This window comes from Zea mays, chromosome 3 (genome assembly GCF_902167145.1).
Source record: "Zea mays cultivar B73 chromosome 3, Zm-B73-REFERENCE-NAM-5.0, whole genome shotgun sequence".
Taxonomy (NCBI): domain Eukaryota; kingdom Viridiplantae; phylum Streptophyta; class Magnoliopsida; order Poales; family Poaceae; genus Zea; species Zea mays.
In genome coordinates, this window is record NC_050098.1 from 72,569,684 (window position 1) to 72,588,525 (window position 18,842).

Genomic DNA, 18,842 nt, shown 5'->3' on the forward strand with positions numbered 1-18,842 from the left:
GGCTTCGACTGACCCGACTATAGGCACCTTCGGCACTGCAATCGATCCTTCAGCGCTCCGAACGGTGGGAGCAACTTGTTCCGCTTTGGCAGTGGAGGAGGTCCCTTCACCAAATTTAGGCACCACAGCCGTTTCAATATATCGTGGCCGGTGGGTCAAAACCTTTATTTTCTTGCCCTTCGGCACAGCAGTGGTGGTTGAAGCGGCAGTTTTTCTCTTTTTCCCTTGCCTTCGCAAGGGGTAGCAGTAATCAGGGTATATGAAGCCAATTGCATAGAAAACCCTGTTCAATCTTTTCTTGCCCCGACCCTCGAAGGCTGAGGATAAAGCATCATCTTCGGCTCTGGTATACGCCCCAAGTAACTCGTCGCTAGTAGCCTCAATACATTTCAGCCAATCGTCATTTGGCTCGTCAAACCTGTCTCTGTATTTGAAGGTATATTTCAAACGAATTAATCCACCTTCACTTGACCCGGCACCGGTCTCCTTTGGCATCTCCCAATTATCCACAAGTGGCCATACCCTGTAGGCTATGTGCTCTTGGATCAAGTCTCTTGTGCCAATGAAAGCACAGACATTGCTGAAAGCCTTTTGGCATGCTTCGACATCATTTTCAATTGCCACGGTCGACCTTCGAAGGCCGAAGCGAGACCAGATGGGGCGTTGGATAATCCCCTTTATGTCTTCCCTTTTAACAAGATCATTTTTGACATAAAACCATTCCTCCATCCAAGCCCCGGGCCACCTTTTCCGAAATGTTGGAACCGGGTAGCTTGCATTAGAACACGCAGTGAATCCATAACAACTGAAGTTGTTGTGATACTGCTCTTTGCCAGTAGCCTTCGTCTCGTACAACAGTTCATGCATACTGCAAAAACACTTCGTGCTCGGTTTCAGCCCTTGGCTTCTCACAGCCCAAACAAACAAGCCCATTCTAATTATAGCTTCGGGAGTAAGTTGATGAAGAAAAATCTGAAATATCTTTAACACTTCAACCAAAAATCTGCTTAATGGGAACCGAAGACCCACCTTCAAAAAGCTTTTGTAAACAACAACCTCATTTTCTTCAGGAGCAGGGGCGGTGCTGTTTCCTCCAACCCTCACAATAGACATGTCACGAAAGTATCTTCCCTTCATGGCGTCAACATGACTTTGCTTAATGGTCGACTTTTCGAAGATGGTATGGCTTGGTCGCCAGGGCCGGTCCTCAGAATCTTCATCCCCACTTTCCACATCATAGTCATCGCTATCATCGGAATCTTCAGATAAATCCGCCATTATTTCCTTTGTGATCTTCTCTGTATTTGTTTTTGCCATAGATTCGTAAAACCCAGCAAGAAAAGGGTCTGCAACCTTCTTCTCCTCATACATCTTCTCCTCCTCGGATATCTTCTCCTCCTCCTCGGATATCTTCTTCTCCTCAAATATCTTCTTCTCTTCAGACATGGAACAAGCACTTATCTTTAAGACGAAGCTCGAAAATTAGGCGAGAGCTGATAAGCAAGAGTTAAGAATTTGAGAAATTAACGCAAGCAACAGAAATGGTGTATCAAATGCTGCCGCTGTTGGTTTCTATTTATATGCCTAGTGCATTGCAACTTGGCGGACCCCATTTTTCATTGACTTTCGCTATTCTAGCGAAGGGAAGGTGTTTTTTGGACCTTCGGCTAAAGGCCTTCGTTCACGTCGCAGACTTAATTTGTTATATACAAGAACAAATTAATACTACGAGGGGCTACTGTTGGGGGCCTTCTTCTTCCGAAGGTCCTCAAAAACACGACTAACATGTTTCCCAAGTATAATATACTGTCATAGGTACCTTCGGCTTTGAGATGAAGGTGCACACGGTATGAAAGGCGCGGCCTGGAAGAAGGATGAATCAATTCCGAAGCTATGGATGGAGAAGCTTCGGCTTAGCGGTGGAAAATGAAACCGACCTAAAGGGGAAAAGGCTGTCTAGTCCTTGACAGATTATTCCTTAGTCAATAGTAAATGTCAAGGACATGAATGTAATTCTACACAGGCTGTGTCCTGTGCCTATAAATAGATGAACACTAACACCGTACTGTTCACGCTATTTTGTATTCACTCGCACGTCACTCTTGGATTCTTACCTTCTGTCAAGCCGAAGGTACAAATGTAATTCATTATCACTAATATTTGTATTTGATCATATAATGAGAATATAAATAATCTAATGATTTGATATGATCATGTTCTCTATATGTCTCTTATATTCTTGCTTCTTATTATTATATATATTGATAATATGAGGGTTTGTCCTTTATAACCTTCGTTTGAAGATCATTATATCCTAAGGGAGATAATGCCTCGGGAGACGAAGGTCTTTAACCATTAACATTTGTGTTGTCTTGTTCTTAACTCGAAGCATTTGAGAACAAGTGAGCAACAAGCACCAACCTTGAGAACAAAAAGAAAGAATTGCATATATATTATACATAATACCTATGAAGCTCATCAGTATTCAAAGACCTTGGTCTTTCATTTCCCTCCATGTCCTTTAATCTATATGATCCTAGTCGATTCGAAGCTGCAACCAAAAAAGGACCTTCCCATTTTAACTGAAGCTTGCCTATTGTGTTAGGGTTGGCCACTCTTCGAAGCGCAAGATGCCCTGGCATTATGTTTTTCAACTTTACTTTCCTGTCTCACCACTTCTTTGTTTTAGCTTCATATTTACTAATCTGCTCAATGATTTCAAGTCTGAGTCCTTCTACTATAGCTTTGGATTTTTTTGCTATTGTTATCTTCAGCCACAACAATGATGCTTGCTGATCCTCTTTTTACTTCTTCTGGGGAGTCTGCTTCGTCCCCGAAGAGAAGCTTGAAGGAGTGAAGTCGATGGATCGAGACACTGAAGTGTTGTGATTCCACACTACCTTGATTAATTTATTAGGCCACTTACCCTTCGACAATCTAACCAAAGACTTTATAATTCCCAATAAAATTATACCATTGGCTCTTTCAATTAACCCATTAGATTTTGGGTGTCTAACTGACGCAAAATGTATATTTATGCCTACATAATTACACAAAATTCTAAATGCTTTAGAATCAAACTGTGTTTCATTATCAGTTATAGAACTTGGAACTCCGAAGCGACATATAATATTTTGCCAATAGAATTTCCGTATTGTAGCCAAAGTTATGGTTGCTAGTGCCTTTGCTTCAATCCATTTGGAGAAGTATTCTACTTTCAGATTCTACTAAGAATTTCAAGTGCTGATATCTGCTTACCTCTGAAGCCACAAAGTGGGTGCATGGCCTCTTGCAAACTATCCTTAGGTTCTTGCATCTGTTTGAAAGCTTTGCAAAGATGATATCTGTCGCGCTACCTATATCTACAAGGACATTGTGGACCATAAATCCTTTGACGACACAATATATCACCATGGCATCATTATGTGGGTAATCCTTGAGCTAAAGACCGTCTTTAGAGAATGCGATTGGGTATGGGACCATTTGGATATGATATAGGGCCCCTGGACCAACATGATACACTCTTCTTTGCGCTTCTTTCTTTTGTTTTTTGTTATTGGGCTCGAAGCTAGATCCCCATGATGGGGAGGATGAATTGTCATTGACCTTGTGACGAAGTATTGAGGCTTATCATATTCTTTATTGAAGTCGAGAGTTCACCGGAGGTGGGCGCCAACGTTGGCCACCTTTAAAGATTCATAAATAGGATCAAAACAAGGCAACACAAAGGGTCTTCTTCCCTTTAATTTATTCATGAGGATAGGATAGATTAAAGAGAGAAGGCTAAAACAACTATAGATTCATAATATGACAAAAGATTGAGTTTATGAATCATTATTTCATAAGTTTACCACATCATTTTCCCTTTATTGAATTGCGAACAAACCATTACAAATGTACCTTCGAAGAATACATATTCTACAAAATATGCTAGGATACTCGAATGCTCGAAAGCTTCAGAAGTGGAGCGATCCAGAATCGCTGAGGCGTGTTCTCCATGTTTTTCCCACTTCTCCCGCTTGTGCACTGTTTACCTATTTATATGGATAGTTTGGCGTACAACCCTATGTGAAATTACAATTATGACCTCGAAACCTATACATGCAACTATGTAACCTACTAAGGGCATCTCCATCCTTTCTTCCAGAAATAGTAGCGTACATGCTGACTAGTTCTTCTTTCATTTCCTCGCTACTTGCTTCGAGTGCGACAACGTGCTTCGTATGAACGTTGGTGCTGAAGTTTCCTCTATTTCCCTTTAACCTATATTAGTGATCTTCGACATACATGAATCGTTCGTCCTGAAACAAATTATAAAGTGGTTAAGATTAGTTAGTTTTGAGGACCTTCAGCGAAAGCATTCCCCCATCAGAAGGCATGTCAAAATTCTGAACAAGTGAATTATAGCATGCCATCCAGAATTTCAGTTTCATGCATATATGAATTTTCTTTGAATTTGTTTCTTGCAAGTTACAAGAGGTAGGAGAAGCAAGCAATCAAGCAAGCATTGCCAATTAGTTCCATAAAAAGTATAACACCATCAGTTCTTTCACTCAGCTACTGACTGGAGAGAGCAGTGATGATTTGAAAACTGGAATTTTCTTTTAATTGTAATGCAAGTCAGTGTTATTTTATAGTTTATGGTTGTATTTATTCTTGCTAATTGCAAGGTAGATGGATTGCTCGGTGAAAACCAATCTCAAGAACTTGTATTCACTTTCTTCCAAATCTAGTTTCACAAAATGGTATGAAACTTTGTTTCTCTACATTTCATTCGGCTGTGTCAGGTTGCACATTGCTGGATAGGACGTCGTTTTGGCTCAACTACGGCTAGTGTTGGTAATGAGCTCTAAATTTTGCACTATAAAATTTAAGGACCGGATCGGATTAGAATTAGACTCTATTTCTATTTATTTTTGAATTAAAATTAATTAAGAACTCTAATTTATTCTGAAGATCATAATAAACACAAAGATCATCATTCGTTACCACCTCTAAGATCTGAAAGCTTGTGTCGAACCATTTGAGGCCGACACATCACGACACGAAAAAAAGCTCAAAGCATGGCCCGACACAAAAGAAAATGGGTCGGACCAGCACAGCTCGAATGGCCGGACCATACCGTGCATCAAACTTAGGCACCATGGGCGACACGGTATGACTAGATAGGTCGTGCTTGGGCCGGCACGGTACAAAGTGGGACACGATTTAGAAAACTAGTGTTTAAATGGTTATTTCATGTTCCAATATTTTTATCTCTTCACAAAAGTTATAGAAAACATTGTTTTTTATTTCTCATATGATTTTTTAGTCTATAGTAAAGTTGTGAATATTTTGAGGATGCATTTTTTAGATATATACAAGTTTTTTGTCCGTGCCATGCTTGGATTGGCACGACACGATCATCGACCCGCCGTGCTTCGCGCTATGCCAGACCTAGCTTTTAGTATCTGGGCACAACACGACCCAATCTAAAATTATTTTGCGTCATGCTAGCCCAAAAAAATTAGCCTGAACGATAGGCTCGGGCTGTGTCGGCCCAACTTTCAGGTCGTCGTTGGCTTAACGGCTACGATGGCGTTGGTTTGCGACGTTGACGTTGTTGGCTGGGCTCGATAAGACCTTGTTCGATTAGTGGTGGACTAAAAAGAATTGGAGAAGATTAAATTTTCTTTTGTTTAAATTTAAATAGAAAGAAATTTAATCCACCGTAATCTCGTTCGATCGCTCCACTACTCCATGTTAGGGATGGCAATGAATGTGATTTATCCGCGTACCCGCGGATAAAAAACCCGTTGGGCACGGTTCTGGGTACGAGCTTGTACCCGTGGATATGGATACGAGTGGCATTTAATATCCGTGGATATTTTTAAAATGGGTACGAAAAATCAGTATCCATACTCGAATACCCGAATATCTGTTAAAGTAACCTGACATGTGGGATCACTGGAGTTTGGAACCACTTCACAGACCACAGCTAGCCCAAGTCCCATCACGGCCCGCCCATCTCCCGACCGTCTGGCCTCCCTAAATCCCTAATCTAGCAAATTATGTATGGTTGTATGTTTTTATCATATTTAAATTTGCTGTATAAAAATGTTATCATATTTGAATTTGCTAGATTTAAATATGTTGTATGTGTAATGGACAAACGGATATATCCGTGGATATCCTGAATACTATTTTTATTCGTAGCGGGTAACAGATACGTGTTCGGATATCGGATATAAGTCGTAGATACGAATGTCCAGAGATACTATCTGCGGATAGTTTATCTGTTGCTATCCGTATTCCATGTACTGCTGAAGAGGACAGCACAACTCCTTCCCATAAAATCAACGCATGGCACACTGCTGTATGACAGCGTTACTGGCTTACTGCAGCGGATCTGGTTCCGTGGACCGCGAGAGAGGTGAGTAGGATTACAGGAAATCCAATCCAACCCGCGCCGGCTGCGTGGCCACTGCCGCCGCTCGGTCTTGTGCTTGTCCAGGTCCAACCGTCCAAGGATAAAAAATGAGCACGAACCTGGGAGGAGCCTCTTGCTTCGGCTTCGGCTTGACTCAGATGCAGCCCGCCGCCGTTAGGCTCCGGTTGCCGCCTGCTCGCGCCGCGGACACTTCGTCCTCCCAGTCGCCGGCGCGCCTGACGGCGGTGCTGGAGCAGGTGGACCAGTTGCTAAGCCAGGGGAACGACATGGCCGCGCTCTCCCTCGTGCGCAGTACGCAGGGGGGTGACGGCGGGCTCCGGGCCTTTGGCGCCGCCAGGCAGGTTTGTGCTGCATCCACCTGTCCTGCGTTGTTGATCTTGACGACGCGTTCTTCATTCTTGCTTTCTAGTGCCAATTAGTACCTGCGGTTATATGTGAATTTTGAGCATTTTTTGTTGATTAGTTTACTTCTTGACTACGAGCGGTATCAGAAACTATCTTCAGAAGTTATATCCATGAATTATTAGAGCTCAAATATGATGTTGGGATCAGAAGACTGCCCCCGTTGTACCTATGCGTTGATTATTGAGTTGAGTACACAATAATGATTGTTAAACAACAGGAATCGCTGTCTTGATTTTGCTATGGTTCGTACTTGTGCAATTTTGTTCACATCCTTTCCTCGCGTAGGTGATGGGCAGTGGGTATGAGCAGCATGCGTCATTATTTACCACTTCGACCTGTATGTTCAATATTTAAGATTAAATAAAATCTTTGGCAGGAACCTGTGCGAATAATGTGATGGAATGTAACTATAAGATAAATTTCTTTCTTTCTTGCATCCATTCAATTCAAGGCATAAACGAATGCAACTAAATTTGCTGCAATCTAAGTATTATTCTTTTTCAAGAAGAGAACTATCTGACCTTTTCCCTTTCAGGTAACTAATTTTCTATTCAAGAAAATGACATGTTTTGTCCATCTGCTTCTCTATTAGGTTTTCATACATGGTTCTGGGTGGTGATATTTCTTTTCCAGGGGAAGAAACATGATTTACCTTTTTTTCCATTTTTGGTACCTCATTTTACAGTCTCTTATTTAACCAAATCTGTACTAGGTACCTCAACGACTTTATAAATTGGATGAGCTTAAACTGAATGGGATTGATACTTCTGCTTTCCTATCACCCGTAGATCTGACACTAGGATCAATTGAGAGAAATCTCCAAATCGCTGCAGTTCTGGGAGGGTTTTCTGTATCAGCTGCATTGGAACTTTCTCAACTCCAAATCCTGTTTCTCATACTAGGTCTACTATCTTTGTGGTCCGTGGACTTTGTGAGTAAACTGCCATTGCCTTCAAAAACATTTTTTCATATGCTTCAAGAAAACATATATGTCTGCTTTACTGCTCTCAATTAATCAACTAGCTAGGAATTTTCTTTCATATTTATGTAGTTTTACCATCTCCTAAAGTTTGCTTCCATATACTGACCTCCCTAGTGCCTTATAACTTTGGAGTTAATTGGTGCGAGATGTTCATAACATTCAGTGCATGCAACCATTATACTTTTACTGTTTGGTTACTATTGAGATTTATAGAACTTTCCTCTTCAATACATAATGTTGCAGATATCAATGGAAATCCTTATTGTAGATTTATCTATGAAATGTTGAGTTACCTATCCCAAGCAAATTGGGGTAGACCAGAGTTTAAAACTCAATAGAACCCACAAGTCATGATTCGAGCACATAGATAGTTGTTTTTCCATACACTTCTATTTAAGGCTAAATCTTTGGATATATTCCGTCCTTTCAAGTCTCCTTTTAGTGTCTCTTTCCATGTCAACTTCGGTCTTCTTCTTATTTTCTTATTACTATCGTGCCTTAGGATCTCACTACACACTGTTGTCTTTGGAGACCTCTGTTGGACATGTCCAAACCATTTTAACCGATGTTGGACAAGCTTTTCTTCAATTGGTGCTGCCCCTACTTATGAGTCTGATAAGACATAATTTTATTTTTAGCATTTGGTTGGTCCTAGTATGTGCTTCTTTGGTTCAATTATACACATATATGTTGGTTAGCTTGTCATTCTTTGAGCTAATCAAAGATGTAGTTAGACATTAATCCATTTATTTCATTCCATGCATTGTTATCTAAACATTGACCTTCTGATAAGCCTCTACGTATGGAGCTTACCCAATCACATCTCTCTAGGTATATTTTGGTGGTGGGGTGAGAAACTTGGTTCTTGATACAATTGGTCACTATCTCAGCCAGAAGTATCACAACAGAGTTATCCAGGTAGTTTATTATCATTTTTAATAATGCTTTGGTATCTAAGTTAAATGAACTGAAAAAGGAAACAAAGTAGTTTAGTGAGGATGCCACCAAAACCAAAACATGCTTTAAACGTCCATTTCCCAAACAGACCCCGAAATGCAAATCTTCGTTTTTCTCGTTTTTCATTACTCAGTGCTTTCCTTTGAATGGACTTAAGTTCTGAAATTGATATCCCGTACAGCATGAAGCTGGTCACTTCTTGATAGCTTACTTGCTTGGAGTGCTTCCAAAAGGATACACAATCACAAGCTTAGATACACTTATGAATCAAGGATCGCTTAATGTGCAAGCTGGAGCAGCTTTTGTGGACTATGAGTTCCTTGAAGAGGTTAGTTCTATTAACTTCTGAAGACTTCGTAATCTTCAAATTTTGGATAAGTTACTAGTTGCTACAAGTAAAAATCCGATTTCACTGATTTTCATCTGAATGCTAAATAGCTCATATATCGAGTGAACAGACAAGTTAGCTGTGTATCTTGTATGCTCTGATTTATCCACAGACATGTTTGCACCCCTTTGTTTTAGATCATACATTGAACTCTAACCCCATGGTTTCATTTGAATGAGAATTTGCATAACTTCCTCCAGTCAAATATTTCATTTTATGAAAAAGGAAAAAAGCAGATTGAATTATCTGAATCAGTTGAATGATTCAATACTCTTGGCTGACAAATTTCCACATGTAGTTTGCACGATCTTGTACATTGAGTGCATAGTTAATATTACCAGTCATTCGTTTTGTGCAGTTAACTTACTGCTGTATTTATTTTTAAAACTATAATGTTAGGGCCTAAGGAGGCCCACGGAAGGGCTGCGCCAGCAGCAGCCATGGGCCCTCCAAGGGGGATTAGATAAGGATAGTTAGAGATAAGATTAGAATATTAGTTAAGATTATTTAGGAGATTAGTTGAGATTATCTACGAAGGTTATCAGTTAGTAGTTTGTTGAGAGTTTTTAGGAGAGTTTTAAGTAGATAAGGATCTCTAGCTAGACAGGTGTGGCCAGCCGACCTATTTATGTAATCAATGGATGAGAAATAAAGCAGCCAAGAATTAGAAGGGAGAAACCATCCTCTTGCTCGACCGTGGGCGCAGGTCCCCGGTCGACGTTCCTGCCCATTGATACTCCTCTCCAATCCCTCACCGATCTAGCGACCATAACATCTGGTATCGGCTAGCTTGGGTTTCGATATGATCCCATGGCTTCTGCTGCCAATTTTGCGGCGTCATCCTGGCAACCGGCATCCCCATCTCCATGGACTGCGCCGCATGTCACCTTCGTCACGCCGTCCTGGCAACCGACGTCCCCATCTCCATGGGCTACGCCGCATGCCACCTTCGTCACGCCATCCTGGCAACCGACGTCCCCATCTCCATGGGCAGCATCGTCTGCCAATTTTGTCACCACAACCTGGACGCCAGCGTGCCCATCTCCAGGGACTACGCTAAATTTCGTTACATCATCTTCGTTGACGGTGTCTTCATCCCCATGGGCGACGCCACTAGGGGCAGCCACGACTCAGCAATCACCAACTCCATCGATGGGGGACTTGTGGACCAACAAAAGGACTGATCTCGCAAAGATGCAAGCCACGCTCCAGAAGGTTGAGCAAGGGCTGTTGCAAATCAAGGCAGCAGTGCAACATGAGCAGCACCAGCTGGCGTTGTTCGCACAGCTCCAGACGTCGGCGGCATACAAGCTGTTGCTCGTGGCTTCCTTGCACTACGGAGAGTGCGGGAGATGCGCCGGCAGATGCTCGAGGCAACCTTGGTGACGGTTGACCTCGGCATACAGGGGCGCAACCTCGCCCTGTCAGACGGCCATCAGCAGCGGCACCGGGCCGCTATCTCCAAGTGCGAGCATGGTACGTCTCCTGCGGGCGACGAGCTTCAACTCTACGACAGTGGCGGTAGGGAAGGCACTCCCCTCGTCATCGGCAAGGGCGCACTATTTAGCGCCACCACATTCCGCTACCGGTCGCCACGAGGCTGCCTCCGCTGGTTATTGTTGCGACCTATTCCAGGTGTGCGTTCATGTACTCCCCTTTCGTCCAGATGGCGTCCAAGGGATCCAGGTGGCTGCACACGTGCAAGTCCAATGCGCGGAGGGTGTCCGCCTTATCTTATGGGGTAAAAAAAATTTAGATTCGGAATAATAAGATAAGCCGAGATGTAAAAGGCTTGTCTTCTAGGTGTCTGGTTTTGGGTCAAGTAGACTCGGTCTTTGAGCACCCGTCATGTTGCAGCTCGAGGACGAGCTGCTTGTCCAGGAGGGGTGTAGTGTCAGGGCCTAAGGTGGCCCATAGAGGGGCTGCGGCAGCAGCAGCCATGAGCCCTCCAAGGGGGATTAGATAAGGATAGTTAGAGATAAGATTAGAAGATTAGTTGAGATTGTCACTAACCTCGATTTTAGGTGAGACAATAAAACCCTCGGGTACTGTAGCATATATGTAGGCAGACGAGAATATATGGGCTTTATAGGCCTTAACACCCCCTGTCAAACTCAAGGCGGAAGTGGAGGATTTGAAGCATTGAGTTTGATTAGATGAAACTAATGTTGTGCCCTAGTTTGTGCTTTTGTGAAGAAATCTGCAAGCTGTAATTCTGAGGGCACATATTGAAGATCAATGGTCTTCTGATGACAATGAGATCTAGTGAATGATACATCAACACCAATGTGTTTTGTGAGTTCACGCTTCACTGGATCATGACAAATTTGTATAGCTCCAGTGTTGTCGCAGTGAAGAAGCGTAGGCGAGTCACAAGAAACGCCTAGATCAGCCAAGAGCCAACGAATCAAGATAATCTCAGCAGTAGTAGTAGCCAGACGAAGTTTTGCTTCAGTACTAGATCTAGATACAACAACTTGCTTCTTGGATTTCCAAGCAACAGGGAATGATCCAAGAAGAATACAGTAACCAGTAATGGAGCGACGATCTGTAGGATCACTGGCCCAGGTAGCATCAGAGTAAGCATGAAGCTGAAGTGGGGAATTTGAGTCATAAAATAAACATTGTGTTTTTGTCCCCCGTAAATATCTTAGCACACAAAGTAAGTGTCCATAATGAACTGATGTAGGAGCAGAGACAAACTGACTCAAGATGTGAACCGCATGAGCAATATTTGGCCTGTTGACAGTAAGGTAAACTAAGCTGCCAACAAGATGTCTATATCGAGATGGATCCTCCAAAGGTGTCCCATCAGTCGGACGAAGAGATAAGTGAAGATCCATAGGCGTGGCAACAGTGCGAGTATCACTAATACCAGAACAGTCAAGAAGGTCTTGTATGTACTTGGCCTGAGAAAGATAAATACCATTTTGAGTCTGCTAAACCTTAATGCCCAAGAAATAACTAAGTGCCCCCAAGTCAGACATTTGAAATTCCTTACTCAGATACGCCTTCACATGAGCAATATGGTCAGGATCATCGCCTGTAATCAACATGTCATCAACATATAATAATAGCAACGTGCGTCCTCGTGAAGAAACATGAATGAACAATGCAGGATCATGATCACTAGAATAGAAACCACAAGCCTTGATGACAGAAACAAATCTCTCAAACCAAACACGAGGAGCTTGTTTAGAACCATACAAGGCTCGACGGAGACGACATACATGCCCTGAGGGAACCTCTATCCCAGGAGGTGGATGTATATAGACTTCCTCATGTAGATCACCATGAAGAAAAGCATTTTTGACATCTATCTGTGAGATAGTCCAAGAAGATGAGGCTGCAACAACAAGTAAAGCTCGGACAGTAGTCAGATGGGCCACAGGTGCAAAAGTCTCATCATAGTCAATACTCTGAGTCTGTTGAAAACCTTTGGCCACAAGACGAGCTTTATATCGCTCAATAGACCCATCAGATTTGGTTTTAACCTTGAAGACCCATTTGCACGTGATAGGTACAACACCAGCAGGTAACAGAACATCCCATGTACATGTGCGATGAAGGGCATTCAATTCATCAGTCATAGCAAGCTGCCACTCAGGTATACCAGAAGCCTCTTTATAAGGTGATGGTTCAGCAATGACTGCACTAGCACGGGGAAACCCATAACGTTCTGGAGCTGCAATAGTGCCACGGTCACGAAGATGATACCCCTGAGTAAAAACAACATGAGAGTCATCATTGTTAGTACAAGTATCAGCAACAGGATCATCATCAGGACTGGCCGTGGGAGTAGAGCGAGGATGACGAATGTAAGTCTGAGTGACAGGTGATTTAGAAGAGTAAGACTGAGGTGGTGTGGAAGTGGAAGGTGGTGTGATGGAATAAGAACATCTGGGGTAGAAACAATAGATGGTGGTGATACTGATAAAGTTTCAGAAATGGGAGGAAGGCTCATGAAGGAGGTAGACTCTGTGGAATAAAAAGAAGAATGAGTGGAAGAGTAGTAAAAGAAGGGTCGGTTTTCATTAAAGCTCACATCTCAAGAAATACGCATGCGACGAGAAGATGAATCGTAACAGTGACACCGATAACCTTTATGTTTAGGGCTGTATCCAAGAAAAACACACTCAACAGATTGAGCAGTCAATTTAGTACGTTCACGAGGTGATAACCGTACATAACACGTACATCCAAAAACTCGAAGGTGGTCATATCGTGGAGGAGTTCCGAAAAGAACTTCATCAGGTGTTTTGCCAGAGAGTTTGGATGACGGTTGTCTATTGATGAGATAAACCGCAGTAGAAACTGCTTCACCCTAAAAATGTGACGGGACAAAAGAAGATATCAACAAAGTGCGAGCAGTTTCTATAATGTGACGGTGTTTGCGTTCAGCCACACCGTTCTGTGCATGAGCACCAGGGCAAGAAAGCTGAGCAAGAGTACCCTCTGAAGCCAAAAATTTGCGGAAATTATCAGATAAATATTCACCACCAGAATCAGAATGAAAGGTTTTAATATGAGTGGAAAATTGAGTGTGAATCATGCGAGCAAAGGATTTATAAATAGAAATCAGCTCAGAGCGGCGTTTCATGAAATAAATCCAAGTGTAGCGAGAATGATCATCAATAAAAATGACATAGTATCTATGTCCACCTTTTGACACAATAGGTGTAGGACCCCAAATATCAGAGTGAACCAAATCAAAGGGTTCAACAGAATGAGAATCACTAGTAAAATATGAATGTTGTATTTGTTTTCCAAGATGACAACCCTTACAATGAAAATCAGACTCAACCGAAGTATGACCTAAGCAACCTGACTTTATTAGAGTAGACAATCTAGATCCACACAAATGACCTAGACGATGATGCCACTGGGCAAAAGACGCAACAGAAGCAAGTGTAGCTGAAAGCACACGCGCTGGAGATGTAGCTAAGGAAGGAAGCTGCAAAGAGTCCAAGATGTAGAGGCGAGGAGCAACTCTACGGCGACGGTCAGTCCCAATCACTTCCCCTGTGCGAAGGTCCTGTACAAAACAAGATGAGTCATCAAATCCGACAAAGCAATTATGATCCGTAATTTGACCTACTGAAAGAAGGTCCATAGATAACTCAGGAACAGAAAATATTAGGTACTGTAAAGTGTGGATTACAAAGAGAACCCTTATGAGTAATGTGGCATACAGTACCATCAGCTGTCTGCACTGAAGCACCATCTGTGACAGGTGTAGTAGAAGCCAACTTTGACTGATCAGATGTGACATGAAAGGAGGCTCCTGAATCAAGTACCTAGGCCGACTCTGAAGTACAAGCGGACGAAGTGGCAACAACAACAACTGAGCCTCTAGGAGATGGTCCTGGACCACGACCACGAGCAGCACGTCGTGCACGGAAATCAGTCAACTTCTCAGGGAACTTGACAAAGCAAAGCTCAGATCGATGATTGGTCTTTCCACAATGATCACAAGGCTTAAAAACACTCTTAGGTTTCTGGGCAACAGCCAACACACTGTGAGTATTACCACCAGTAGAAGACAGAGAATTAAGACGAGTCTCTTCAGCAAGTAAATCAGACACCGCCTTAGCCATTGTGAGAATGTCAGAACCCTAAAGTAAACGAGCACAAAGAGAATCAAACTTGGCCCGAACGTCCATAACATGTCTATAAGTGAAGAACTTCTCAATAAACTTATGAGCCGGACACGTATCAGCATTACAAGTAGGCACCATAGATGTCGAAGCACTCATCAGGCGATCAAAGGTTGAGTAGTACTCATCAATACTCATATCATTTTGCTCAATAACATGTGTCTGCTGCATGAGAGTGTGTAATAGAGCACCATTGTCCTGAACAAAACGCTCCTTCAAATGAGACCAGATGGCTTTAGCAGTTTTAAATTTCGACAAACTTATAATCATAGACGGTTTGACGTTGTTCACCATAGCAGCCATCACTTTACCATCATTAAGCTGCCATGTTTTGATATCAGCAGCATTGCGATGACCATCAGCAAGAACGGGTGCCGCATCAGTCAAATGGAAGAGTAATCCATGTCCCTTGAGTGCAGTCTCAACACAGAAAGCCCACTCCGGATAATTTTGACCATTAAGAGTGATATTGACCACAAAAGCATTTGTCGCTATATTGAATTCAATGAAAATCAGGGAGAACAGGAGACCTGAAACCAAACAAACAAGAGGAGCCGTAGCTGACAGCAACCCGACTTGGACGAGTTGACGAAGGTTCCGCCGTAGATTTCCGGCGGGAGCAGCGGATCCGCGGCCCTGCCCGCAACGGCGACGGTCGGCGCAGATTTCTGGCGGAAGTAGCGACGACGCAGATCCAGATCCACGACCCTTGTCCCAGGCGGCGGACGGCACAGAAGCCGATGATGCATGGCGCAGCAGGCGGACGACACAGAAGCGGCGATGGCAGAGATCCAGATCCGCGGCCCTTGCGGCGTGCAGGGCGTAGGGCGCAGCAAGCGGGCGGCGCAGAAACGACGACGATGCAGATTCAGATCCGTGGCCCTTGAGGCGCAGAAGCCGACGATGCAGGGCGCAGCAGGCGGACGACGCAGAAGCGGATGGGGGAAGGCCGCGACGTCGGCAGAGGAGGGAAGGGGGAAGGCCGACCGCGACGACGGCTGAGGATGCGCGACGGCAGGCCGGAGGGCTGGCCGCGATGGGTGGACGGACGGCAAGGCCGCGACAGCGGCTGAGGATGCGCGACGGCCAGCCAGAGGGCTGGCCGCGATGGGCGGACGACACAGCAACGACGCCAAAAAAATGGATCGGAGCCAGGTTTAGACGTAAAACCTAACCCTAACCTGCTCTGTTTCCATGTCACTAACCTCGATTAGGCGAGACAATAACCCCCTTGGGGTACTGTAGCATATATATAGGCAGACGAGAATATTTGGGCTGTATGGGCCTTATCAGAGATTATTTAGAAGATTAGTTGAGATTATCTAGGAAGGTTATCAGTTAATAGTTTGTTGAGAGTTTTTAGGAGAGTTTTAAGGAGATAAGGATATCTAGCTAGATAGGTGCGGCCAGACGACCTATTTATGTAATCAATGGATGAGAAATAAAGCAGACAAGAATTAGAAGGGAGAAACCATCCTTTTGCTCGGCCGTGGCAGAGGTCCCCGGCCGACGTTCCTGCCCATCGATACTACTCTCTAATCCCTCACCGTGGTTTCATTTGAATGATGGTCAGAATTTGCATAACTTCCTCCAGTCAAATATTTCATTTTATGAAAAAGGAAAAAGCAGATCGAATTATCTGAATCAATTGAATGATTCAATACTCTTGGCTGACAAATTTCCACATGTAGTTTGCACGATCTTGTACATTGTGTTAGCTGATATATCAACCATGTGTTTCCTGCCATATAGGCGCAGGATCCCCTACCATACAAGTGTAGGCATACTTGCCTTACTAGCATTGCTGCATATAGGAAGCTATAGCCGCATATAGGAAGCTATAGATACAATCCTCCCATTTAGGGGGCAGAGATAGTTTTCTTCCATTCAAGGAGATCTCAGGGTATTGTTTCTATAAACCTGAGATCTCCTACCCCTCTGTCCCTCTATAAATATGTGCGCCTGTACTCCCTCTTCATCAATCAATATAGACAGCAACCATATTGCTATCATGGTATCACGAGTTCAAGTTCATATCCTCCTTCCGCTGCCCTAGGCGCAGTCCTCAAGCTGCGCCGCCTCCCTCCTCCTGCGCGCCACGTCTTGGCTGCGCCCTCACCTCCCCTCTGCGCGCCATCCAGGCAGCGCCCTCCCCTGGCCATGGCTGGTCTAGAACAACCACCTCTCCTCAACGACGCTGCGACCTAGGTCGCAGCCGAGCATGAAGCTCGCCTCCAGGCTGCTGCCAGGCGTGATGCTGCACTCTCCCAAGCCCTTCAGGCAGAGCAGGAGGCGGCCACCGCGACCTAGGAGCGCGATGTTGCCGCCGAACGTGTTCGCGCTGCTCTCGAGCGCGCAGCACATGCGCGCGCCCTCACTGCTCAGACTGCCACCGATGGCAGTCCTGTTGACGACAATCAGTCCCACCTCTCTGATCCAGCGGGTGGTGCTGACAAGGGCCTCCATGACGCCATCCTCCTTCACGAGGCTGCTGCGATCGTCAACCTCCACTCCCAGGTCGTCGCTGTGCAAAACATCCAGAGTCTCGTTCACGTCGTCCTCGACCTCGCCAACAACAACTACACCCGTTGGTGCGATGAGTTCCTTCTCGTCACTGGCAAATACTCCCTGGACAGCCACATCCTCGACGACACTCCCGCGCCTCACTTCCCCGACTTGGCACGCATGGACTGCGTTGTCAAGTCCTGGATCTCCGGCTCCATCTCCCCGGACCTTGCTGAAATGGCCATGGAACGCGGCGCCACTGCCCGCACCACTTGGCTGACTCTCGAGAACCAGTTTCTCGGGAATCGGGAAACTCGCGCCCTCCACCTCGACGCTCAGTTCCGGCACTTCGTCCAAGGTGATCTACCTGTCTCCGATTACTGTCGTCGTTTCAAAACCATGGCAGATGCCTTCGGTGATCTTGGCGAACTAGTCTCCGACCGGACGTTGGTCCTCAACGTTCTGCGCGGCCTCAGCGACCGTTTCTCCGACATCGGACGTCATGTTCGCCTCGGTCGCCCCTTTCTGACGTTCCACGACGTCCGGGCCACTCTCCTGTTGGAGGAACTCACAATGGCTCATCGTGCGTCTTCTCCATCCGCCGCCCTGCTTACCTCCACCAAACCTCCACAAGGCGGGACTTCGACGGCCTCCAACAAGGCTCCTGCTGCTTTCAACAAGGCGCCTTTGGCTCCTCGTTCCGGCCACCCCAACCGTCGCAGCAAGAGGGGTGGCCAAGGCCGCCAGGGTATCCTTCCATTCTCAGGCGCTGGTCTCGGCGGCCAGCACGGGAGTGCCTCCGGCCTGTGGCCCTCCCTCCAAAATCCTTGGACTGGGGCCATCCAGATGTGGCCCGGCCCACGGGCGCCGACCCCACAGCAGCAGCAAGGTCTCCTGGCGCAACACCAGGCCCTGCTGCCTCCGACGGCCCAGCAACAACAGGCTTTCTACGCTGCTCCAGTCTCCATCGCTCCTCACCAGACGCTGCTGGCCCACCAAACCCAACAATACGTTCATGGTGCTCTTCAAGGACAGGGAGGCGCCCCACTACAGCACACTCTGCAGACCGGCCCTCTGCAGGGAAGTGCTCCCCAGTCTCCCTACGACATGCTGGCACAGCTGACCACTCCATCTTGGGACGCTCAGTCCCTTGCATCCGCTTTCAGTACCGTATCCCTGACTCCGCCTCAGCAGCCTGACTGGTACTTCGACACCGATGCTACCTCCCACATGACCTCCAACGCCGGTACCCTATCCAATACTTCAACTCCCTATCTTACTGCACCTTCCTCCATTATTGTCGGTGATGGCTCGCTTCTTCCTGTCATTTCCACTGGCTCCACTACTTTACATGGTTCTTTACATCTCAACAATGTTCTTGTGTCACCTAAACTTATTAAGAACCTAATTTCCGTTCGCCAGTTTACTACCGATAATAATTGTTCCATTGAATTTGATCCCTCTGGTTGCTCTGTGAAGGATCTACTATCTCGAAACGTGATCGTCAGGTGCAATAGC

The 18,842-nt window shown here is 45.0% G+C and overlaps 1 protein-coding gene across 4 annotated transcripts in view; it reads left to right on the forward strand.

The window, feature by feature from the left end:
- The first annotated feature begins 6,328 nt into the window (after nucleotides 1–6,328).
- The window catches only part of LOC100284893 (stress regulated protein), a 58,201-nt gene continuing 45,687 nt past the window's right edge, over nucleotides 6,329–18,842 (forward strand). Inside the window, exons 1-4 of one of the 4 annotated variants that reach the window (NR_182121.1) lie at nucleotides 6,329–6,771; nucleotides 7,624–7,766; nucleotides 8,649–8,735; nucleotides 8,956–9,102. Coding sequence is in view for 3 of the 4 variants with exons in the window: in NM_001157788.3 (NP_001151260.2) it covers nucleotides 6,517–6,771; nucleotides 7,548–7,766; nucleotides 8,649–8,735; nucleotides 8,956–9,102 (708 nt within the window). In the remaining variant the exon portion in view is untranslated. Of the gene's footprint in view, nucleotides 6,772–7,547; nucleotides 7,767–8,648; nucleotides 8,736–8,955; nucleotides 9,103–18,842 lie in introns of all 4 variants that reach the window. The other 3 variants (NM_001157788.3, XM_008674763.4, NM_001413213.1) reach the window with 3 other exon arrangements.